General features: G+C 34.7%; 4 protein-coding genes and 1 pseudogene across 4 annotated transcripts; 3 read left to right on the forward strand and 2 right to left on the reverse strand.

Annotated features, from left to right (window-relative positions):
- Positions 1 to 3,873: 3,873 nt before the first annotated feature.
- Positions 3,874 to 6,516, forward strand: LOC105110505 (glycerophosphodiester phosphodiesterase protein kinase domain-containing GDPDL2-like). Its single transcript, XM_011005574.1, has 3 exons — positions 3,874 to 4,654; positions 4,978 to 5,004; positions 5,104 to 6,516. The coding sequence occupies exons 1-3, from the start codon at positions 3,967 to 3,969 to the stop codon at positions 6,216 to 6,218; spliced, it is 1,830 nt and encodes a 609-aa protein (XP_011003876.1). The 5' UTR covers positions 3,874 to 3,966; the 3' UTR covers positions 6,219 to 6,516.
- Positions 6,517 to 8,486: 1,970 nt separating this feature from the next.
- LOC105110504 (glycerophosphodiester phosphodiesterase protein kinase domain-containing GDPDL2-like) lies at positions 8,487 to 11,053 on the forward strand. Its single transcript, XM_011005573.1, has 3 exons — positions 8,487 to 9,323; positions 9,632 to 9,658; positions 9,758 to 11,053. Exons 1-3 carry the CDS (start codon positions 8,639 to 8,641, stop codon positions 10,870 to 10,872), a joined length of 1,827 nt encoding a protein of 608 aa, XP_011003875.1. The 5' UTR covers positions 8,487 to 8,638; the 3' UTR covers positions 10,873 to 11,053.
- Positions 11,054 to 14,820: 3,767 nt separating this feature from the next.
- Positions 14,821 to 18,282, forward strand: LOC105110503 (glycerophosphodiester phosphodiesterase protein kinase domain-containing GDPDL2-like). The gene is made up of 3 exons (XM_011005572.1): positions 14,821 to 15,638; positions 16,911 to 16,937; positions 17,040 to 18,282. The coding sequence occupies exons 1-3, from the start codon at positions 14,939 to 14,941 to the stop codon at positions 18,152 to 18,154; spliced, it is 1,842 nt and encodes a 613-aa protein (XP_011003874.1). The 5' UTR covers positions 14,821 to 14,938; the 3' UTR covers positions 18,155 to 18,282.
- Positions 18,283 to 18,649: 367 nt separating this feature from the next.
- Positions 18,650 to 20,051, reverse strand: LOC105110521 (glycerophosphodiester phosphodiesterase protein kinase domain-containing GDPDL2-like; annotated as a pseudogene).
- A 2,114-nt stretch (positions 20,052 to 22,165) lies between these two features.
- Positions 22,166 to 24,714, reverse strand: LOC105110506 (putative RING-H2 finger protein ATL21A). The gene is made up of 2 exons (XM_011005575.1): positions 23,885 to 24,714; positions 22,166 to 22,818 (listed from the first exon to the last, which is right to left on the reverse strand). The coding sequence occupies exons 1-2, from the start codon at positions 24,585 to 24,587 to the stop codon at positions 22,385 to 22,387; spliced, it is 1,137 nt and encodes a 378-aa protein (XP_011003877.1). The 5' UTR covers positions 24,588 to 24,714; the 3' UTR covers positions 22,166 to 22,384.
- Positions 24,715 to 24,731: the final 17 nt, after the last annotated feature.

The following is a 24,731-nucleotide window of genomic DNA, read 5'->3' on the forward strand; positions in this document are numbered from 1 at the left end:
AGGTGTTATCTGGTCACCTTCGGGTGTCATCTGATCTCTGACATGTATTCCATTACATTATGATAATATGATTAATATATATATATCAAGATAAATCATCTTGTGAACTATTAATATAAATATCTAAAATATATATTAAATATTATTCCCTCACTGAATTGGTTGAACTCACCCCTCATTCTTAATATTATTCCAAGTTCTTAGTTTTTGATAACAGGTGGATTTTGTTGAGTGTTCCTATTTCTTCAGTTTTGGTCGGTATGCCTCGATTGTTTTATGAGGCTTTCCTTTCCTTTTAGTTTTGATTCGATGTCTTAGACGCTCTATTATTACCTCGTTTTAATTAAGTTTGGATTTTGACAATGTAATGAGTATTATGGATTATTGTTTTTGTTTTAATTACTTATGAAGAGTTTTGAACTATCTTTTGGGTTCATCAGTTTTGAATAACATAATATTTCTGAAGATTATGAAATGTTGATGCTGCGTATTTTTGAATAACTTGTTCTTATGCTACGTATTTTTGAATAACTTGTTCTTTGATATGTCCGTTTTGAGGTGGGGTGTCCTTTCGACACCACTCCTGCATTGCCGGTCACGGACCTGGGATTCAGGTCGTGACAAGTGTTCACATAAAAACAAGACTTCACCGGATTTGCACACTTTATGAATATCATTAGCATCTGTGATTCTTCACCGAATGAAGATAAAGAAATAGGCAGGTTATAAAGGTCTCCATAATTAAAGTTGGTTATGGTCAAAGTATAATGAGAGAGAGAGGAGCAGTTGTCTTTGTTAACACGGGCATCTGTAACTCTTTTTATGGAGTTGTTGTTATTGATTGACTATACAAGGTATTTCCCCGAATATAAGTGCAGGAATGTTTGATTTTTCTCACAAGCTAGCTTATAGAAAGAGTAACCACAGCTTGGTGGAACCCTATTTAGTCAGAAAGGTGAGCTCACTTTTCGAATATTGCCATAGGAAGGAGAATAAAGATGACTAGTCTATGCAATGCCAGTCTGGACTTGGAAACTTATGATGATGATGATGAGGAGGAGGAGGAGGAGGAGATGAGGAGAAGAAGAAGAAAAAGAGAATCCATGTTGCAAACATCTACAGAGAGAGTGAGAGGCTCTACAATCTTTGATGCATGTATAAAACCTTTCTATAGTTTCTTTGAACATACCAATTTTTCACCCTATGTATAAGAACATAAGATAATTTCAACAAAATAATAAAATCTGTAATTTCTATGTAACATTTTACTTACCATGTATATATAATCATCAAAATCCTGATCTATATCCCTATCACAAATCTAATTGAATGTCAATCATTGATTTTAAGAGCCAAATCTTTAGGCTCATTGATTTTACTTACCATGTATATATTATCATTAGGCTCTAATAAACTCTGTAATTTATCTGCGAGTACTAATCCATAAATCTGATTTGATCATGTAGATCCAATTGAATGTCAATCATTGATTTTAAAAACTAAATCATGACATTTCAAACTCCAATGACTAGAATGTATCGTTATAAACTTACAAGGATAATTGAATATTTTTACACATCACCTTCCTCAAATTTCATGCAAATCCCTTCGTTTAATAACAGTAACAAAGTCAAATCAAATATCATTACAACAACAACGATCCTCTTACTTCTAAATTCATATAAAACCATTAAATTTTCAAAAATTTCTAAAAAAACATTAATGCAAACAAAGTATAAGCATATACGAACTTCAAGAATGACAAGGTGGAGTTTGTTCACACCTTCAACCCTACTTCCCTTGTTGGTTTGGAAAGGTGAGGGACCCCTTCAAGAATTTTGATGGGGAACCTTTTGCATATGGCCAACATTAGATAATAATATTTCATTGTTACTTAATATGTCCTGTAACTAATTAGTGAGTTACACATGGTATTATTATATTCATAGAAATACATATTTATTATTAATAAAATCTTAATTTATTTTTAGTATTCATATAATATTATATTAATAAATCTAGAATAAAGATAAAATTCACGACTTAAAAATATTTTGTAAAGAAAACTATAAAGTTGTTATAATTATGATATTTATATTGGATCAAAGCATTGTTTCTAAAATGTTTATGGTTGATGCTTTCTTAAATACTAGATATTTATTAGAGCCTTAAAAACTAATACATATTATATTTATTTTTTTAATGAAAGAAACAGTTATTCTCAATAGATAAGGTATAAGGAATACCTCAAACTAATATGTAAATATTTATCACAAGACATGTACACTGAACTAATTTACATGAGAATTTCATATGAAAAGATCACATATATCTATAGAAAGACTTATGTAACGGTACGTTATGTAAATGATTTTTAGACTTCAGATCGTTAAGTCATTTTATATAGAAAACATTATGTTTTGATCATGTTACATGTTATTTTAATTGAGATAATGAAAGGACATATATTAGGTATAGCATAAACTATATAAAGGTATTTGAATGATTAAGAGATAATTTATCATTCTAAGTTAATTAAGAAAAGTATTTTATCTGTTCTCACATAGTATTGACTGAGAATCCTTGGCCAAAGTGGAATGAGATTTTAAAACAGTTTCAAGTCTTATTTAAATGATTAATGACTATTATGTATAAAACAAATATGATTTAACAATGCAAATATACTATTTTCTTTAATGTTAAATTGAAATATTATTGATGAAAGGATATTGATTACACTAAGAAATCAGTCACTATAAAGATTAAGTTAAACCACTAATGATTTTTCTAATATTTGGAGGATCATGACACGTTGTTAGATGATGCACTTAATCTTCAAATATAAATTAATCAATTGTTTAATTGTTAATAAATTAAATTGTTTAATTTATTTAATTCTATTTAATTATAATTATAATTTATATTTGAACCAACATATTAGAAATCTAATGAATTATGCATATTAAGAATTATTAGTCATAAATTAAATTGGGATGATTTAATTAAGTATGACTTGATTAAAATATATTTTAAAATTAAGGACTAAAATATAATTAATACACGAATTATATATCTAAACCTAGAAAAATCAAGTAAGGTCTTGATTGAGTTAATTTTTTTATTGAGTTAATTTTTTAAATTATCTTGAATTAATATATAAATATTATTCATATAAAAAATTGATTTTTTTATCAATTTATAGGGTTTTTTTATTTTCCTATAAATAGTGAGTTATGCCTCTTATTTTTAAGAGTTATTGTATATTAGATAGAAAAATTATAAAAATATAGAATTAGAATTAGTACTTTTAGCATGGCAATCTCTCTTTTGTGAATAAGAATTTAAAATATTTCTCACGGGTATGTTGTGTGAATTATCATTGAAAGTCGGACAATTAAATGACTTGTAATTTGTGACAATCCAACTTTTAAAAAATTATTTAAAATTAAAAAAATCAAAGGTTAAATAATTCTAAATTTATCTAACAAAATCATAAAAACCCCTAAATAATTTTATTTTATAATTTAGTTTCCACTGCATGTCATATTGAGAGGCCAGCATTTCCATGAATCAAAAACACCATGTTCAAGAAGAAAAATGACACATAATTTAACGTTTTTTTAAAAATCAATTTAGTGCTGCCTCTAGGGATGGATCGTGGAAGAAGGCATATTGCTCATCTTTTTCGCGGAACATGACCAGCTTGACTATATTTTTTCCGTATCCTATGGTCACAAGAGTTAGTGCTTTCTCGAGGTGACAGATTTGACTCCGGACACTTCCCAGCACCACAACATCGTTACCACACGCGGAAAAAAATAATATATATTTTTTATCTCAAATTGAGAAAGTCATTGAACTATTTCAAGTCAACTAATTGTGTAAAGAGCCAAACCACAAGTTACAATCTCAAGATAACAACATCATTTGCAGCGCAGCTGAGCTCAAAAGAACTTGTCTTTGGAAATGGATCTCTCTGTAGTTGGCTTGTTGATGCTGGTCCTTGTAGGTCATGGAGTTGGCCTTCCTGATCAACTCCTTCATGATCCGTGCCCAGAAGCGTGTAAGAAAGACGGTCCAGCCATAAGATTTCCATTCAGGCTCAAGCTCAAAGAAAAGCAGTCAGATCACTGTGGCTATCCTGGGTTTGAGCTATCCTGCACGGACAAGAGAGAAACGTTGTTGCAGCTACCAAATTCTGTGAAGCTATACGTCAACAAAATTGACTATGCATCACAGTTGATCTTTGCTGCTGACCCAGATAAATGCCTTCCAAAGCAACTCAGAAACTTCAATTTGTCTACATCTCCTTTCAAGTTTGGAGACATGCAGCAGGATGATTATGCATTTTTCAACTGTACATCAAGGAAGGGAGATACATATCGGAAACTGGCTTGCCTTAGTGGTCCTGGATATGATATTTTTGCCTATAGCTCTGATTATCTCATCAGCTATACAGACCTGACATCTTGTACTAAGATATATAATCTTTCATCAGTTCCATGGGAAATCATCAGGCAGGAAAAAATAATGCGTTTGAATTGGTCAATGCCAGCATGTAGACTTTGTGAAGCACAAGGCAAGTTCTGCAGAAGGAAGAATGAAAATGCTAGCCTTGAAACTGAATGCTATGACAAGCCTAAATCAAAAGAAGGTATGGTCTTTCTTACACCATTCTCAGTTCACTTTTAAGCTTTTGGATTAATTTTTTGGTTAATAAAATCAAATTTTTTTATGAGTTCTTCAAGTATTAGTAATGAAACATATAGTATCCATGTCAATTTGAACAGAAAAATAAGTTTAAGTAATCTTATTTGGAAATAAATCAGTCCAATTATCAGTAGATTGGGTAGTTGATAAATGATAGGAATTAGGAATTTCTGCTAATTAGTCCTGATTTGCATAGAATCCATGGATTATGATTCTCAAATGCATGCTGTAAAAGAAACTGATGATACCATAAATTTTCATTCACAGGCATCAGGAAAAAGATAGCGGCTGCAGGTGAGAATTCTGCGAATATAGCATTTTCAACTTGTTTCCTTATCTTGCAACTTCTAAACTATATTGATGACTTCTTGATCACAAATGTTTTATTTGCAGTCGCGACCGTGGGTTCGGTTCTTCTATTACTGGTATTTTTTGAAGCATACCGTGTCTACAGCTCTGACAAAGCAGCGAAAGAAAATCAGAAAAGGATTGAAAACTTTTTGGCAGATTATAAAGCTTTCAAGCCCACCAGATATACGTATGCCGACATAAAAAGGATTACGAATGAATTCAAGGACAAGTTGGGTCAGGGAGCGTATGGAACTGTGTTCAAAGGACAGCTTTCTGATGAGATCTTTGTAGCCGTGAAGATCCTGAACAATTCAACAGGGAATGGAGAAGAGTTCGTTAATGAAGTGGGAACAATGGGAAAAATCCATCACGTCAACGTTATTCGCTTGGTCGGCTACTGTGCTGATGGATTTAGAAGAGCTCTAGTTTACGACTACCTGTCAAATGAATCACTAGAGAAATTTATATCTTCAGAGCATGGCGACGCAACCGCTCTTAGTTGGGAGAAACTTCAGGATATTGCTCTTGGCATGGCTAAGGGAATAGAGTATCTTCACCAAGGTTGTGATCAGCGAATCCTCCATTTCGACATCAAACCTCATAACATCTTGCTAGATGACAATTTCAATCCAAAAATATCTGATTTCGGTCTGGCGAAACTATGCTCCAAGGATCAGAGTGCAGTTTCCATGACTACAGCTAGAGGAACCTTGGGGTACATTGCACCTGAAGTGTTCTCTAGGAACTTCGGTAATGTATCCTACAAGTCTGATGTTTATAGTTTTGGAATGGTGCTGCTTGAAATGGTTGGAGGGAGGAAGACTATCGATGATAAGATAGAGAACAACAACCAAATCTACTTCCCAGAATGGGTCTACAACAGCCTGGATAATGGAGAAGAGCTGAGAATCAGAATTGAAAAGGAGGGTGATGCACAGATTGCCAAGAAGCTGACAGTTGTAGGACTTTGGTGCATTCAATGGCACCCTGTGGATCGTCCCTCAATGAATGCTGTAGTTCAAATGTTGGAAGGAGCAGGGGACACATTAACAATGCCTCCCAGCCCTTTTGCTTCTGCAGGTCAAGGAAGAAGGAATGCCAATATGCCGGGGAGACCTCTTCATCAAGCTCTGGAAGTGATCTCAGAGGCAGAGTGACCATACAATGCTTTATACTAGATAATCGTTTTTTCAGGAGACTTCACTTGATTTACACTCTTCAGTGACATCCTTAGCGTGTTCATTGCTGAATAGAAGCCGGTCAAAGAGGTCTCCGTAACTGGAGTATTTTCCTGAACTACTCGATTGTTCTCACAAGCTACGTCATATAAGGTGTAACCACATTTTTGTGGATCCCCTAAAGCTTTCAATAAATATGATTTACGCATACAGAGCATGAATCTTTGAACTCTATTCTTTGGTTCTTTAAGTGATAAGAATGAAGGTTGATTTCGAATGTTTTTCGCCTTTCCCCTGGATTGGAAAAGTATGAGCCAGACTCCAATGGATATTTGAATGTTTCAACAGAACTATCATCACTGCTGATGCAGTCCCCCTCAAAAATATTGAGCTTTTCCATATGGCCAGCATTTGCTAGCTTGTGCATTCCAACCAAAAAAAAGAGAGGAAAAACTCTTTTGCTCTGCATCAACTTCGTGAAATAGCATAGTACAGACTGTTCCAGATATCTGGTTCAGTACCAAACATACAGTTCAAGGACTTTGAGTTTTGACAAGGTTAAATTCATCCTACTCTGAATTTGGTCCCTCAACTTCAGAATATTGTTTGTGTGCGCGTCCCCTGCTTTCATATCTGACGAGGTGGATGGGTTGCTAACTCTGCTGGGCTTGTAAAATTGAGGGTCTGATATGTGCCTGGGTGACAATTGAGATTAATATAATAAAATTAAATTTATAAAAGTCTTATACCCAAATTTGATTATTGCCGGTATTTGCTGAAATAGTTACTTTTGGTCCCTAAACTGTTGTAATTTGACTAATCAAGTCCCTTGACTGCTGATTTAATTCATTAATTCCATTAAATACTCGTTTTGTTTGCAATCAGAACCATTCATCCATGATGGAACTAGCAACGAGTTTCCATCACGCTCGATACATGACACGTTTTTATGTTGACAAATCTATCATGATCCTTAGTTCTTAAAGGCAAAAAAAGCTAGGAAGAGATATAATAATTTTAAAATAACAAAAAAAATCAAAATATCCCATAAATTCCATTAAAATAATTAAGAAAAAAACAGTAATTTAAAGATAAGTTTTTAATTTAGTCACGGGAAATCTTAGGGTTTTACATTGTTGTGATTTATATTATTTAATTTTCTTAAATAATTCAAAGTTCATAAAAATCAAATATAATTTGTTGATCGTTTTTTTTCTTTTACAAATTGAATGCCAAGCTAGATTTAGTCAATATGAACATGTATCAAAGCACCGCTAATGTCTTTATAAATACTACAGGGACTCAATTGATCAAATTAATGATATGAGGACTCCATTAATACATTTTGAAATATGTTGAAAATAATGGATTGGAAAAGACATTTATACCGTTTGATGAATAGTTAAGGGTATAAATAATTTAGGGATATTTTGGGTTTTTTTGTATATTTTTTATAAATATAAATAGAAAGACAATTAAAAAAAAAAAGATCAAATTTCTTGAGAGAGTGGAACGTAAGAGAAGAGGAGGGGAAGAAGGTGGCAAAAAAAAGAAAGGAGGAAGTACCGTAGGGAAGAAGAAGTGAAAGTTAGAGATCTTGATGTTTTAGGCTTGAGTTAAAATACAGTGAAATTTTATATAATTTATTTTTTTATGTATATTGAGATTTAATGGAGGTGGGTTTGGAAAACACTAACAAAACATCAAACTTAGATGTGTTGAGGTTTAATGAGGTTTCCTCATTTATAATCAACTTGTTTGGAAAACATCAAACCTTAACATAAAATAATCATCACTAGCATTGTCATGGTCTATTCTTAAACCTTTAACACTAAAAAAAACAAAAATAACTAAAAGTAATTTATAATTCATCTCTTTCAACATCTATGTGCATTGAAATTCTGCATCGAGGAAGAATTTCTGAGTTATGCATCAACTATGGAAATGGGAACACTGTATTGCTTTAGATGACCATACTTTAGTTTTCAAAAAATGTTTGATCTCTCTTAAAATGGAAGAAAAATCACACAAAATCTAATGCTTTCTCTTGGGATGGAAGAAGGATTCTTGCTTATCTAATCCATGGAAAATTTACAAACTAGAGTAACTAGACAGCAACTTATGACTTATCTCTAGCCTTTGGTTACAATTTCATGCTTTCCTGAGGTGACTGATTTGTCTCCGACTTTCCTAGCAATTTCACATCCCAATCTCCCTACCTCACACGCAAAAATATATTCCACAAAGACAATGACAGTTCTTGAAATATTTTTACATGATTTAAGTCAATGGAGTAAAGTAGGCAGAAATTACTCGAAAGAGCAAAACCACAAATTACAATCTCAAGATAACAACATCATTTGCAGGACTGCTGAGCTCAAAAGAAGTTGTCGTTGGAAATGGATCTCTCTGTAGTTGGCTTGTTGATGCTGGTCCTTGTAGGTCATGGAGTTGGCCTTCCTGATCAACTCCTTCATGATCCGTGCCCAGAAGCGAGTTGTAAGAAACACGGTCCAGCCGTAAGATTTCCATTCAGCCTCAAAGAAAAGCAGCCAGATAACTGTAGCTATCCTGGGTTTGAGCTATCCTGCACGGACAGGAATGAAACGTTGTTGCAGCTACCAAATTCTGTGAAACTATACGTCAACAAAATTGACTACGCATCACAGTGGATCACCGCTAGCGACCCAGATAAATGCCTCCCAAGACAGCTCAGAAACTTCAATTTGTCTACGTCTCCTTTCAAGTTTGGAGACATGGAGCAGGATGATTATGCATTTTTCAACTGTACATCAAGGAAGGGAGATACATATCGGAAACTGGCTTGCCTTAGTGGTCCTGGATATGATATTTTTGCCTATTTTTCCTCTTATCCCATCGGCTATAGCGACCTGACTTCTTGTACCAAGATGTACAATCTTTCATCAATTCCACAGGAAATCTTTTGGCAGAACAATATACTTCATTTGAATTGGTCAGGGCCAGAATGTGTACTTTGTGAAGCTCATGGCAAGTTCTGCAGATCGAAGAATAACCGTGCTGGGCTTGAAACTGAATGCTATGACAAGCCTAAATCAAAAGAAGGTACGGTCTGTCTTGCACATTTTTCTGTTCATCTTGGAACTATTGGGTCATTTGTTAGTTTTAGAAAATCAAATTTTCTTGTCGGTTCTTCAAGCATTAGAGATGAAAGATATAGTATCCATGTCAAGTAGAACATAAGCTGATGTTAACTTAATTGGAAACAAATCTGTCCATATATCATTAGGTTGGCTACTTGATAAATGTTTGGAATTAGGCTCGTTGGTCATGGTTTCCATAGAATCCATGGATTATTATTGTCAAATACATGCTGCTAAAGAAGCTGACGATACCATATATTTTCTTTCCAGATATCAAGAAAAAGACGGAGGCTGCAGGTGAGAATTCTGAGAATTTGGCATTTTCAACTTCTTTCCTTATCTTGCAACTTCTAAACTAAATTGATGGCTTATTGATCACAAATGTTTTCTATGCAGTCGCGACCGTGGGTTCGGTTCTTCTATTACTGGTATTTTTTGCAGCCTTCCGTGTCTACAGCTCTGACAAAGCAGCGAAAGAAAATCAGAAAAGGATTGAAAACTTTTTGGCAGATTATAAAGCTTTCAAGCCCACCAGATATACGTATGCCGACATAAAAAGGATTACGAATGAATTCAAGGACAAGTTGGGTCAGGGAGCGTATGGAACTGTGTTCAAAGGACAGCTTTCTGATGAGATCTTTGTAGCCGTGAAGATCCTGAACAATTCAACAGGGAATGGAGAAGAGTTCGTTAATGAAGTGGGAACAATGGGAAAAATCCATCACGTCAACGTTATTCGCTTGGTCGGCTACTGTGCTGATGGATTTAGAAGAGCTCTAGTTTACGACTACCTGTCAAATGAATCACTAGAGAAATTTATATCTTCAGAGCATGGCGACGCAACCGCTCTTAGTTGGGAGAAACTTCAGGATATTGCTCTTGGCATGGCTAAGGGAATAGAGTATCTTCACCAAGGTTGTGATCAGCGAATCCTCCATTTCGACATCAAACCTCATAACATCTTGCTAGATGACAATTTCAATCCAAAAATATCTGATTTCGGTCTGGCGAAACTATGCTCCAAGGATCAGAGTGCAGTTTCCATGACTACAGCTAGAGGAACCTTGGGGTACATTGCACCTGAAGTGTTCTCTAGGAACTTCGGTAATGTATCCTACAAGTCTGATGTTTATAGTTTTGGAATGGTGCTGCTTGAAATGGTTGGAGGGAGGAAGACTATCGATGATAAGATAGAGAACAACAACCAAATCTACTTCCCAGAATGGGTCTACAACAGCCTGGATAATGGAGAAGAGCTGAGAATCAGAATTGAAAAGGAGGGTGATGCACAGATTGCCAAGAAGCTGACAGTTGTAGGACTTTGGTGCATTCAATGGCACCCTGTGGATCGTCCCTCAATGAATGCTGTAGTTCAAATGTTGGAAGGAGCAGGGGACACATTAACAATGCCTCCCAGCCCTTTTGCTTCTGCAGGTCAAGGAAGAAGGAATGCCAATATGCCGGGGAGACCTCTTCATCAAGCTCTGGAAGTGATCACCGAGGCAGAGTAATCATACAATGCTCTATACTCGATAATCTTTTTTTCAGATGAATATTTTCCTGAATACATGTAGAGGACTGTTTGATTGTTCCCCCAAGCTACCTCATACGAAGTGTAGCCACAGTTTGTTGGATACCCTAAAGCCTTCAATAAATATGATCAATGCCTGCAAAGTATGAATCTTTGAACTATATTCTTTTGGTTCTTGGAGTGATAAGAGTGAAGGTTGATTCCAAATGTTTTTCACCTTTCCCCCGAACTGGAAAGGTTCGTATAAGCCAAACTCCAATGGATACTTGGATATTTCAGCAGAAATATCATCACTGAGTCTCCCATCTGGCCAGCATTTGCTTGTGCACCTCAACCGAAAAGAAAAAATTATTTTGGTGTTGAACGATTTGTGCTCCCTGTAGTCTTGAAAGTTATTCATATTAACCCTTGTACTCCGAATCTGATATGTGCAAAGGGGACAGGTAAGATTAAATACACTAAAATTATATTAAAATGAAAAACAAGAAAGTTCGAGACCCAAATCTGAATGGTGCCAATTTTTTGTGCAAGGGTTGATTGTAGATGTGGTCCTTGTTCTATTGTAGTTTGACTAATTGAGTCTCTCAACTACTAATTTAATTAATTAAGTCCCTCCATTATGCACTTTTCTTCTTCCAATCAATGCCCTTCATCCACAATGGTGTCAGCACTGACTTGCAGTCATCCTCAATGCAAGACACATGTCCATAATCTGCCTTGTTCTTCAATTTTTAAAAAGAAAAAGGTTATAGCACATTTTAGAAAATCTCTATTTCTAATTATTGCTATTAGCAACCGTGATTTTTATTTACTAAATTTTTTTTTACTTATGTTACTTTGTGAAAAATCCTTTTTTCAAATAGTACTAACATAAGACCAAAATTTTTTATCTAAATCTAAGTTAAAGTCAGCTCAAATCCAATCTAGTTAACTTAGATATTCAAAGAAGAGTTGCAAGAAAATTTATTTTCTCTCCTCTAATTCTTATAGTTACCATGACCCTCCTCTCCTTAAATCAAAAATTTTAATTTTTGATCTTGAGTTTTTTATTTAAGAAAGATGAAAGTAACAATTAAGTGGTTCTCTTGCATATTACTTTCAATTATAGTTTGTTTATGGAATAATTAAAGAAGATATTAGGGTTTATAAGAATTAGAAGTTTATGTTATTAAGATTGATTTATGATTAAAGGGTTTAATGTTAGATGATTAATTAATATGTTGTAAAAAATAAGAATTTATGAGTTGATTTGTTTAAATTAATTTTTATGGGTTAAAAAATTTATTTTAAGCTTGCTGGAAAATCTGAACAGAATAGTCTTGAGGTTGAAGATGATCAAATTTTATTTTGGTCCTTGTTTTATAAAAATTTTAGTTTAGTCCCTAAACTTTGGAAAAATTATAATTTGACCCCTAAATATATTTTGAGATTCTGAACAATGTTATTCTGAGGTTAAGGATGATGAATTTTAGTTTGATAATTGATTTTGAATATTTTCAATTTGGTCCCTCAATTTTGAAAATTTATATTTTAGTCCCTAAACTTTATAAAAATCATAGTTTGGTCCTTAGTTCGTTCTAGAAAAAATTGAGGATGGTTTATGGGTGAAATTTCAATATAGTTATATATTTACAATTTGGCCCAGTTTTGGTGAAATTATGTTTTGGTCCTTATTTTGGATAACTGTCATTTTAATCCCTAAACCTAGAAGACTAAATCTGATTTTCTTTTATGCATTGAAATCTATTAGAGTATCTCCAATGGAGGTGCTAAATGGAAAGCCAAAAATAAAAAAGTAATATTTTGATTTTTTACTTGTTTTTCATACTCTAAGGGGAAAGTCAAACAAAATGCTAAAATACCTTTTCTTTCTCACAAATGTTATTCCTATATATTTCTTAAAAGAGCCAAAATTAATAAAGTAGAGCTAACAAAAAAATAAGCCAATTAAATATAGCCACATGGAAAAAAAAATAACATCAAAATCATTAATAAAAAATAAAACATTTATTTATTTCACTCTAATGGAATTGGCTTTCCAAATGGCTTTTTTTCATTGGAGTATACACGATGAAAAAAGCTATATTTATACTATTCAAAATGTTATTTTATCAATTTACCTCTTTAAAATAGCATCTCTCATTGGAGATGCTCTTATTTGTGTTGCTTTAAGTTGCTTTTAAATATATTTTGTACATTTATTGTAGGTTCTTCTAACAATCCTCAATATGTTTTTTGGGTCTTTCGTCTGATATTTTTTTAATTTATATTCTTGTGGATGAGTGGGATAATCATATATATATATATATATATATATTGAAGTATACACGGTGAAAAAAGCTATATTTATATTATTCAAAATGTTATTTTATCAATTTACCACTTTAAAATAGCATCTCTCATTGGAGATGCTCTTATTTGTGTTGCTTTGAGTTGCTTTTAAGTATATTTTGTACATTTATTGTAGGTTCTTCTAACGATTCTCAATATGTTTTTCGGGTCTTTCGTCTGATATTTTTTAAATTTATATTCTTCTAGATGAGTAAGATAATCTTATATATATGTTGATTATACAATGAGTACACCTAGTTAATTTCGTGAATACTTATATATATTACTTCATTTTTCTAGTACTTATTTATTCTTGAATTTGCACTCGCAATCTGTCAAACTAAATTTTATTAATATGATATATGTTTTTTTTTTTTAATTTTGTAAATATCAATTATACCTTGATATAAGACTTGTCAATAATTTCATGTTAACGAAGAGTAGTTAGCTTATGTGCATATAATATTATATATACCTAACTGGTGAGAGAGACATCAGCTTATAGCAACTGATCATCCCACAGTGATCACCTTCAACTGTCATCTTGTCACTTTTGAGTGTCATCTAGTTACCCTTGGGTGTTATCTAGTCACCTTTGAGTCCCATCTAATCTCTAACATGTATTCCACTACTTTATGATAATATATTTAGTATGTATATGTATATGATATGTATATAAAGATAAATCAATTTGCAAACTATTAATATCTCAAATATCTAAAATGTATATTAAATGTTATTCCCTCACTGAATTAGTTAAACTCACCTCTCATTCTTAATATTATTTCAAGTTCTTAGTTTCTGATAGCAGGTGAACTTTATTTAGTGTTTCTATTTCTTTAATTTTGATTGGTATGCCTTGTTTATTTTGCGAGGTTTTCCTTTTAGTTTTGATTCAATATTTTAGACGTTCCAATATTACCTTGTTTTAATTAAGTTTGGATTTTGACAATGTAATGAGTATTATGGATCATTTTTTTTTTAATTACTGATGAGGAGTTTTAAACTATCTTTTAATTTTATCAATATTGAATAATATAATATTTATGAAAATTATGAAATATTGTGTATTTCTAAATAAATTATTCTTTTGATATATCTTTTTTTAGACTTAGTATAGGTGACGTGTCTTTTTGGACACTACTTCTGCATTGCCGATCACAGATCCAGAATTTGAGTCATAACAATTAATTAAAAAAAAATCAGAAACTAGTGTACTATATTTTCCTAGTTCTTTCGTAGTAACAATCTATAAATTTTTCTATTAAACGTATGCTTAGTATTTAAATAATGATTATTTTTTAATATTTTTTTTATTTAGGAATGTATCATAATAATATTTTAATAAAAAAAATATTTTTAATATCAATATATTAAAATAAAAGATACCAAAATAAAATTAATTTAAAATAAAAAAATTTTGAAAAATTATTTTTTCAACCTAAAAAAATAACGTGCTCTAAAACGAAAAAAAAAAAAAACTAGTGGTTCCTCAAGATGACATATTTGACCTTTTTCCTAGCAGTTACACGTCATCACCCAAAAGGAAAAGAAAAATAATGGTATCCAGACTTGCAGGCATTAAGAAACACTAATTCAATGCTCATAAACTAGCATTGATCAAATAGAGTAATAAAGCCAAGTCAAAGGAAATATTGCGAGTCAGTGGAGATAAAGGCAAACCAACAAGGATGTTTTAAGATCAGATCTGGGGCATGGAGCTGAAAATATTCCAAGTCATGGACGTGGATCTCTCTTTACTTTGCTTGTTATTGCTACTCCTTGTAAGCCATGGAGTTGGACTTAAAGATATGTGCCAAGAAGCAAGGTGTAAGAAGCATGGTCCAGTCATAAGATTCCCGTTCAGAATCAAAGGCAAGCAGCCAGATTACTGTGGCTATCCTGGGTTTGATCTATCTTGCACTGACAGGAAAGAAACATTGTTGGAGCTGCCAACTTCAGTGAAACTCTACATCAAGAATATTGATTATGCATCAGAGTTGATCACTGCAACTGATCCAGAAAACTGCCTTCCAAGGCAGCTCTTGAACTTCAGTTTATCAACATCTGCTTTCAAATTTGCAGCATGGTTACAGAGGGACTTGGACTTTTTCAACTGCACTTCAAGGCAGAGAGACTCTTATCTATGGACGTCTTGCCTTGGTGTTCCAGGATATGATATTTATGCCTTTACGTCTGGTAGTATCGTTACTTATTTCGACCTGACTTCTTGTAGCAAGATGTATAGCCTTTCTTCGGTTCCAGATGATTTAAATAGCAGGGACAACATTCTTCATTTGAATTGGTCAAGACCGGCATGTGGACTTTGTGGAGCTCTGGGTAAGTTCTGCAGATTGAAGAATAACACAGATAGGATCGAGACTGAATGCTATGACAAGCCTAAATCAAATGAAGGTATAGCTTGTCTTACACTTTCTGCTTTAGTTTTTTTTAAGCCAATCCAAATTGTGTGTTTATTTTGGAACTGTTGGATTATTTGTTTAGTTAAGAAAATAAGATTTAAGTATTCTTAATTGGAATTGTTGAAATACCCATCAAAAACACTTTAAACCCACCTCTAGCTTCCATCGTCTTGTTTGCTCTTGATTGGATCCTGCTTTGATCCTTTCTAATGGATCTATGGATGAGGAATATGATAAGTTAGTGCTTTGAGTTGTTCGCTTTGATAATTGATATTCTACAACCTGCTGCTGCATCTGGTCTCACTGCCCTGTTGCTTTCATTTGCAAAAGGCAAGTGTTCTAGTTGTTTTTTAGCTCAGTTTTCCTGTTTGTGGCTAAGGCATTGAGGTGGATGAAGGCCTGCAATTTGGTTGTTGGAATTTAGTGTTCTACAGAGAAAGTTCAGGTTGGTAATGGTTAAACAGTTGAAGGCGTTGTCAGGGGACTAGTTAGAGGAGATGGTGATCTTGCGAGGGGAGTTGTCTTGGGTATAATACAGGTGGATTTGTAGGGTTTAGCGAGTTAAGGCGGAATGGAGTTTCTTGTTTTGAGCTACTAGTACTTACACAGTCAAATCGGAGCTTGGACTTCAAGGGGTGAATTTTGGTGATGGATATAAATTTGGGAGGTGGTGATTCAGGTAATCTTGGGCAATTGAGATTATTCTCAGCTGTAGGAGCAGCAACAGCAATAGCAGCAGGAGCAGCTATAAGGGTTTTGGCAAGCAGCAGCATGGCATTTTATATGTTGATATTTCTGAGTTTCATCAGTCTTGTTTCACAGTCTAGCTCTTGAACCATGTTCGTTTTGGCCTAGCATGAGCAATGCTACTCTTGGCATTGGTGGTTTGTAGAAGTGGCGACGAATGGTTGCAGTGCTTTATCACACACTGTTTTGGGTATTGGTGATTTGCAGATGTTGCTTGGGGAATGTTTGGGTGCAGAATCTCCTTTTAGCCAGAACTATTTAGTGAGTTGTTGTATTGATATACAGTGGGATTTGCTCACCTTTTCTGTCCTTATTAGGATCATCTATAGGATAAGTCAGCTTTTCAAAATTTAAAAGTATTCTTAATTGGAAACAAATCGGTCCATTTGTCAGTAGGTCGACTGTGTTGATAAATGTTGAGCATCAGTTACTTGTGCTAATTAGTCATGATTTCATAGAAGCCATGAAGTATGATTGTCAAATGTCTGAGAAGCTGACAGTCCATTTTCTTGTGCAGGCATAATAAAAAAGATAGTGGCTGCAGGTAAGATTTCTCCAAATTTGGCATTCTGAGCTTCTTTCTTTGCCTAGCATCTGCTAAACTATCTAGAATGTCTTTTCTTGACTAGAAATGTTTCATGTGCAGTTACAACTGTTGGTTCAGCTATTCTGCTGCTGATAGTCTTTGCGCTCTATCGTGTCTACAGCTCCGACAAAGCAGCTAAACAACATCAGAAAAGGATTGAGAATTTTTTGGCAGATTATAAAGCTCTCAAGCCCGCTAGATACACTTATGCTGACATAAAAAGGATTACAAATGATTTCAAGGAGAAATTGGGTCAGGGAGCATATGGAACTGTGTTTAAAGGAAAGCTTTCTAATGAGATCTTTGTAGCTGTGAAGATCCTGAACAATTCAACAGGGAATGGTGAAGAGTTCGTTAATGAAGTGGGAACAATGGGAAGAATTCATCATGTCAACATTGTTCGATTAGTCGGTTACTGTGCTGATGGATTTAGAAGAGCTCTAGTTTACGACTACCTGCCAAATGAATCACTAGAGAAATTTGTATCTTCAGAACACGGCAAGACCTGTCCTCTTAGTTGGGAGAAGCTTCAGGATATTGCTCTTGGCATAGCTAAGGGAATAGAGTATCTTCACCAAGGTTGTGATCAGCGAATCCTCCATTTCGACATCAAACCCCATAATATCTTGCTAGACGATAATTTCAGTCCAAAAATTTCTGATTTTGGTCTGGCGAAACTATGTTCCAAGGATCAGAGTGCTGTTTCCATGACTACAGCTAGAGGAACCATGGGGTACATTGCACCTGAAGTTTTCTCTAGGAACTTTGGGAATGTGTCCTCCAAGTCAGATGTTTATAGTTATGGAATGGTGTTGCTTGAAATGGTTGGAGGAAGGAAAACTGTCGATAAAGAAGTAGAGAACAACACCCAAATCTACTTCCCTGGATGGGTCTACAACAGCCTGGATAACGGAGAAGAGCTGATAATCCGGATTGAAAAGGAGGGAGATGCACAAATTGCAAAGAAGCTGACAATTGTTGGTTTATGGTGCATTCAGTGGCACCCTGTGGAGCGTCCCTCAATGACTACTGTAGTTCAAATGTTGGAAGGAGGAGGAGACAAATTAACAATGCCTCCTAGCCCTCTTTCGTCGGCGGGTCAAGGAAGAATGAAATCACATTTACCAGGGAGACCTCTTCATCAGATTTTGGAAGTGATCTCTGAAACAAATTGACCATGGAATGATCAGCAGTACACAACTCCTTTAGCAGGAGTATATTTTCTTTTATTCATGGATTCTGATCTTTGAATGCTACATCAAAAATTAAAAAATGAAACTGACAAACAAAATCATATTTAACAGCAATGACCATTGTCAGTAACAATTGTTGAATCTTACTAAAATCATAATTAAATCTGCTTCAGAGACTTCAAATATTGTATATGAAATACAGTGAAGAGTATAGGCAAGATGCAACCATTGGATCAAAGTATTGTAAATTAATGCAGAAATCTGTTTTACCAAAAAGGGGAAGATTCCTCATTAGCTACCAACTTCAGTGAAGATTTTATTCAAGTTTGATTATATGCATCCCATTTGATCAATGCAACTGATCAAAGAAACCGCCTCTAAGGCATCTCGAAAACTACAATTTATCAGTATCAAGAAAATTGACTGTGCAGGTAAAATGGGTCATTTCAAATTCAACAATTCAACCAGAGTTTCTAATTAAACTACTGAGTCTCTACAGTCAAGTAGCATACAGCATGACCACGTTTCATCTGTAAAATCTATCTACTGCACAGGTTTTTATTCTGGAAAAAGAACAGGCTTGGGAGGCAATTCTAAGCTTTCAATCTCTTATTCAAGCATCTCCACAACTTTATTCATTGGAGGACGATCTATAGGCTTCATCAGTATGCACCACAATGCGACTATGATCATCTTCTTTGCTATTTTCTTTTCATCTTCTGCTGCATCGCCGATTTCAAATTTTTCGTCTACTATTTGTTTATAAACCCAGGAAGTGAAGTAGTTTTAGCTGGAACTCTCTGCCGCCGGATTCATATTCTTTCTTTATCCATCCATTTCCATTAACAACATTCCAAAGCTACAAACGTCAGCTTTGCAGGAAACATTAGGAAGACTTTTGTAGAACAGTTCTGATGCTATGTATCCTATTGTTCCTCATGCTGCAGTAAGAGTGACAGCGTTGATATTTGTAGGATACAATTTTGCAAGTCTGAAATCAGAAATTTTCGTTGTGTTCTCATCAAGAAGTATGATGTGAGGCTTGATATCAAAGTGTAGGATTCGCACATCACAACTTCCATGCGGGTATTCAATCCCTCAAGCAGCCCCCAGAGAAAACTCATACATTTTCTCCCAGCTTCAGGAAGTATCCCCTTCTCCAGGAAAAACACATATATCTAGTGATCGCAATAAACCCGTAGAAAAGGGCACGTTTTGATCCCTTGGTGGAAAAAAACAGTTATTATTACTGCGTTAACCTGGTGAATCCTTCCGATTGTTGCTGCTTCGTTTATCAACTCATGGCCATTTGCACTTGACTTGTCCAACATCTGCCACAAGAAATCCGCTATAAAGCTTCCCTTTATAGACAGAGCCATAGCCTACTTAACCCAACCTGTCCTTAAAACCATAGGTCATTTCTTAATTTCTGAGTAAAAGTATCTTATTGGTATGAAGTTATTCTGATGTTGCAGAAATTCTTCAGCAACAACAATATCTGCAAAACAAAATGACAATACAATAAAATCATCAAATAAGAACATGAAATTAACAGATCAGAGAAAATTGTTACAAGAAAACTGTTGAGGTACGACCTTTGTTTTCAATGTAGCACCTCCCCTTTCCTCTGCAAATACCACATTTAATTCCATACCATCCAAGTTTAAATCCTTAAACAAGCCTTTTGCGGATGTCCCTATAGGAAATGTTTCTGTGATATCTTATCGGAAATGAAGTCTTAGCAGTCACCTTCACTCCGCACAAGCGCTCCACTTTTTTCATATTATCAGTAATTAGAACATAAGAGTGTTCCAAGGAGATGTGTTCGCATAAAGAGGAGACTTCGCTGGATTTGCACACTTCATGAAAATTATTAGCGGACGTGACTCTTTAGTGAATCAAAGCCAGGCAAAAGGGTCTTCACAACTGAAGTTGTTTCCCGTCAAAGAATGCTGAGGGAGAGAGGAGAAGGTATCCTTGTTAACACGGGCGTCGACAACTCTAATTATGGAGATATGGTAATTGATGGACTGTACAAGGTATTTTCCTGAATACATGTGCAGGAATGTTTGATTTTTCTCACAAACGAGCTCATATAAAGATTAATCACAGTTTGGTGGATCTCCTTCTAGCCGAAAAGGAGGGCTGATGTTATGGAGATTACCAAGAAGATGGAGCACAAAGATGATTAATCTGTGATGTGCAAATTTGGACTTGGAGACATATCAGAAAGAGAAGGGCTATGCCTGTGAGACCTCCAAAAAGGATCCTTGCTGCAAACATCTGAGAAAGTGAGTTTAGCATGTATACATGTGCAAGCTGGAACTTCTGACGTTACCAATGCTGACATATATATTCTTTTTTTCTATAGTCAGTAAAATAGTGCTTGATTTCGAAACTTTTTTCCCATCTTCCCTTGTCTCGGGAGCTATCTATACCATTCTCCCATGGACATCAAATTTTTCAAATACTAATGGAGTCCCACCTTCAAAACTATTGATCTTTTGCACATGGCAGGCACTAGCTTCTGCATTCTTTTTATCATTAAGAGAAAACTCATGCTCCTAAAGAAAATCACACGACTATTGGTATCCTCACATCAGCGAATAGTAATTTTTAATAGCATTGATTTCAAAACATCTACATCAACAAGGCCCAAGTCCTTGTAGCATTTCAAGTCAATATTAGTGAACTGAAATGGAGCTCCATAGAACTAGTGTTGGTGATGGATCTCTCTTTGTTTTGCTTGTTCATGTTGGTCCATGTAGGCCAATGAATTGGACTTAAAGATCATTGCCAAGAAGCAAGGTTTGGGAGACATAGCAACAGTCATAAGACAAGCAAGGTCTCGTCTTCATTAATGATATTTCTTGATCTCGTTGTATTCGTCTACTCAATATCTTTTCAATGATACTCATAGTGTTATTCTCACAGTTTTGGTATGTCTAAGAAATCTTTTCCTCCTCTTTTTTTTTCACTCTCCTCTCTCTACTCCATTTATTTTTGGCGTACCATTTTACAGTTTTAGAGGACACATGCTAGCCATGAGTTGTAGATATCATCTGTTATTTTTCTTAATACTTCATTGGCTGTTATTTCATCAAAAAAAAAACATTGCACTGAAGTACAAAAAAATCTATGCTGCTGTGTATCCAAGAGTTAGATCACCATGCATGACAAAGTTGTCATTAAAGGTCCTAGTGACATTACAGCATACCGGAAATCCATGATCAACTATAGGTACACATATTTCTTGCTGGATTGATGGGTATTTGAAAAGATTTCTTTGAAAAGATATCAAAGAAAGGTTACTAAAAATCCTTGAATCCTTGAATTTCTTTTTTTTTTTCTTTGAAATCTTTCGATCTTAAATATGTTTAATATTGTTATGAGGTTGTTTAACGTGTTTTTTTATTTGAAAATGTATTAAAATAATATATTTTTATTTTTAAAAAAATTATTTTTGATATTAATAAATAAAATTAAAAAATATATATTGTTTTTATAAAAACATATTTTTGAAACAGAAAAAGAAATCTCAATATTTTATGTCTCTGCAGCAATTAATTTGGACAGCAACCTATGCCCCTTGTTTTTTCTGAAAACTTGTACTGGTATCACCGGCCTCTTGATTTTTAATTACTTTGATTTTGTTATTGAAAACCTGCACACTCCTCGACTGCTATATCCACGTCCTTTCATTGAACCTTCAACCGTTGATTTTCTTTCGCCTGCTACTTCCTCTGATAGTTGGTGCAAATAAAATACAGAGTCTCACTTTTACTCTGGAATTTACTTTGGAAAGGCATCCGCCTGCCTTTGTACCTCAGGCATCTCAATCTGTTTTTTTTTTTAGAGACCTTCCGCCCCTTTTGTAATCTCAACTGGAAGTGTTTAAAGAACTCAGCACAGGTAGATGATCTCTTCAGTCATTTAGATCAATCCTGCGTGCACTTTTCTATCATATAGAAGTATCAGACTTGCCATTTTGCCTTCAAACTTCAAAATGATCTCTTAAAGACTAATAACTAGTGGAAATGTTACAAATATAACCTAGGCATCATCATCCATGTTATGATAGAACCCGACTCCTCTTTCTCAACATTCAGCTGTTTCAAAAGAAGATGGACAATAGATCTTTACAAGCAATATTAATATTCTAAGTTTCTAACACAAGCAAGCAAGGAGTGTGACCCGATACAATAGCTTTGATCAAGATTCAGCTGGTGGCAATCTTTCAGGAGAATTTCTGCAGATGGGACAAGAAGCATTCAACCGAAGCCATTCATCAATGCAATCAGAATGGAAGCAATGCTTGCATTCAGGAATTGTCTTGAGCGTCTCCTTAGGCTTGTACTCACACAAGCATATTGAGCAAGTGTTGTCATCAGGCTTAGGCAACCTTCTGCTCTCGCCAAGGACTATCTTGGGATAGGACTCTATTGTTGGTCCATCCAACCCAGCAATAATAACTACAGATTCTGTATCAACCGTGGAATCAACTTCCGGCAGACCGCCTGATTCGCTGCTGCTTCTATCACAGTATTTGACCCTGCCACAGATGAAACATAGGAGACCTACTATGATTAATGCCCCTGGTATCCCAGCTGCTGTGGTGATGGCATAGAGAGCTGAACTTGGAAATTCTGACCATGTTGTAGCCTCTAGATTAGTTTACGGTATAATTCTACTATTAGGAAGAGTAATGTTATTTTTATTGAATATTAATCCTTCCCATAAAAACTCAATTATTCAAGTTTAATTGAGACGAACAAGAGAACACAAGTCTCAACAAAGATCGAAAAATATTTGCCACTCACTCATTTTCCTAGGACAAGGTTTACTCCCTCTAGAAAATTAAGAAGGATGTGTTGAAACTATGTTTTGTTATAATCATAATTTTAAAAGTGTTTAACTAATTAATATATACTACAGTTTTGCATGGTTTTAATTGAGAACTTTATCTTAAAAACTTAATTATAAAAAGATTGCGATTTAATCTTTTTTTAAATCTATTTTTTCAAACTAAAATCACAAAAACTATGATATCTTAGCCAATGAGAACTTGTATAGTCCTTGTTACATGTTGCATTAGGTATAATTTGCTAGTGTGGCCAAATGGGAAATAGTCTGAGTCAACCATCAAAAATTATGATTGCAATCTGGAAGGTGTTGAATCCATTTCAAGCGAGGAGGAGGATTTTACATTTCTTCAGACCAATTCTTGGAGAAATATAGTATATATAATAACTGGTCGACACTTCAGCTCTAGCAAGGCAGCCAATCACTCGCTTGGAGGCCATCTTGTTTATTTATTTAATCTAATCTTGTAGTAACTTCAGCATGATCATGCACTATGTGTAAGAATGTTATAGGAGGCTTCTCCAAAATATTCATTCCATCTTTATCAAAAATCAAATTATAACCCAACAACAATATTGTTTTTTCTCTAAGTTCATATATAGTTTTCTTAAATCAAGATTAGATTTTCTATTTTTTTTCAATTGGTTTCTAGGTAGCTCTGCGCACCTAATGTATTTACCAAAAAAAACAATAACTCAGAGGTCAATTCACTCCACCCTAAACCAGAGTCTTGGATTGAGTCCCCTGATCAAGTTTGTTCTTATAGCTATTTTTACCATGTCTACTACTAGATAATTGGGGGGGGAAGAAATTAGGCAAAGATCAGATAGAGAGTATGAAGCAAATTACCATGATGAGGAAGATTTGAGCAAACAACTTTACTAGAATTGGTCTTGACGGCACACCGTCCCCCCCTCGACTCGCACTTTCCGCAGTCAGGTTCTTCCCAAGTGAGATGCAGGTCCTCGCTAAGGTCCGAGGACGAAATTTGCTGATTAAATGACCAGTCAACTGGAACAGGAACCACCCTGATTAAATTACAGGATGAATTCCCATTCTGTAGAGAGCTTACAACCGTTGAAGAAGATGTAGCAAAAACTGTGTACGTAGAGCCACTAAGACAAGCTATTGGATTTAGCCCGTATTTCCTATAATCAGAAGATGAGCAATTAAAGAACGTGAAAGATTGATAGTAAAGGCCAATAAAAGGAGAGCCAGAGAGATCAAGAGAAAGGATTCGATCGGCAAGGCAGTTTCCCTGATCATTAATCCATATTTCTTGTGTGCCATAGTCTATAGCTTGAACAACAAATTTTCCTGAAGAGTGTAGCTCTAGCATGGTCTCATTGGAGCCACCACAGGATATGTCAAAACCTGGATAACCACATGCCTTCAATTGACGATTTTGAATCCGAAAAGGGAATCGAATCACTGGCTCGGTGCGGTTACAAGCAGTCATCAAGCAAATGTTTTGACTTGTTGCAATGTTTAGATAGGAGATCATGATAACGATGAGGGAGATGGAGGAGATGACTTTGAGAGAGAGCACCATTTTGGTGGAGAAAATCTGATGCTTTGTGATATGCAGAGACCAAATGAAGAGCAAAGATTTTAATAAAGAGAAGAGTAGAGGGGGGTTTATACTAGTGCAGGTTCCACTTGCTGCAATGTTGGAACTTAATCACACAACCACATA

Source organism: Populus euphratica, unplaced genomic scaffold, assembly GCF_000495115.2.
Source record: "Populus euphratica unplaced genomic scaffold, PopEup_1.0 scaffold288.1, whole genome shotgun sequence".
In the NCBI taxonomy this organism is placed as follows: Eukaryota; Viridiplantae; Streptophyta; class Magnoliopsida; order Malpighiales; family Salicaceae; genus Populus; species Populus euphratica.

Bases quoted from the DNA above. Each gene is read 5' to 3' on its own strand.
- LOC105110505 (XM_011005574.1), top strand. From the start codon at position 3,967: ATGGATCTCTCTGTAGTTGGCTTGTTGATGCTGGTCCTTGTAGGTCAT. The intron at 4,655-4,977 runs GTATGGTCTTTC...TTTCATTCACAG, and splicing joins CAAGCCTAAATCAAAAGAAG to GCATCAGGAAAAAGATAGCG. The intron at 5,005-5,103 runs GTGAGAATTCTG...TTTTATTTGCAG, and splicing joins GAAAAAGATAGCGGCTGCAG to TCGCGACCGTGGGTTCGGTT.
- LOC105110504 (XM_011005573.1), top strand. From the start codon at position 8,639: ATGGATCTCTCTGTAGTTGGCTTGTTGATGCTGGTCCTTGTAGGTCAT. The intron at 9,324-9,631 runs GTACGGTCTGTC...TTTTCTTTCCAG, and splicing joins CAAGCCTAAATCAAAAGAAG to ATATCAAGAAAAAGACGGAG. The intron at 9,659-9,757 runs GTGAGAATTCTG...TTTTCTATGCAG, and splicing joins GAAAAAGACGGAGGCTGCAG to TCGCGACCGTGGGTTCGGTT.
- LOC105110503 (XM_011005572.1), top strand. From the start codon at position 14,939: ATGGAGCTGAAAATATTCCAAGTCATGGACGTGGATCTCTCTTTACTT. The intron at 15,639-16,910 runs GTATAGCTTGTC...TTTCTTGTGCAG, and splicing joins CAAGCCTAAATCAAATGAAG to GCATAATAAAAAAGATAGTG. The intron at 16,938-17,039 runs GTAAGATTTCTC...TTTCATGTGCAG, and splicing joins AAAAAAGATAGTGGCTGCAG to TTACAACTGTTGGTTCAGCT.
- LOC105110506 (XM_011005575.1), bottom strand. From the start codon at position 24,587: ATGGTGCTCTCTCTCAAAGTCATCTCCTCCATCTCCCTCATCGTTATC. The intron at 22,819-23,884 runs GTAATTTGCTTC...CAACATGGTCAG, and splicing joins CTCAAATCTTCCTCATCATG to AATTTCCAAGTTCAGCTCTC.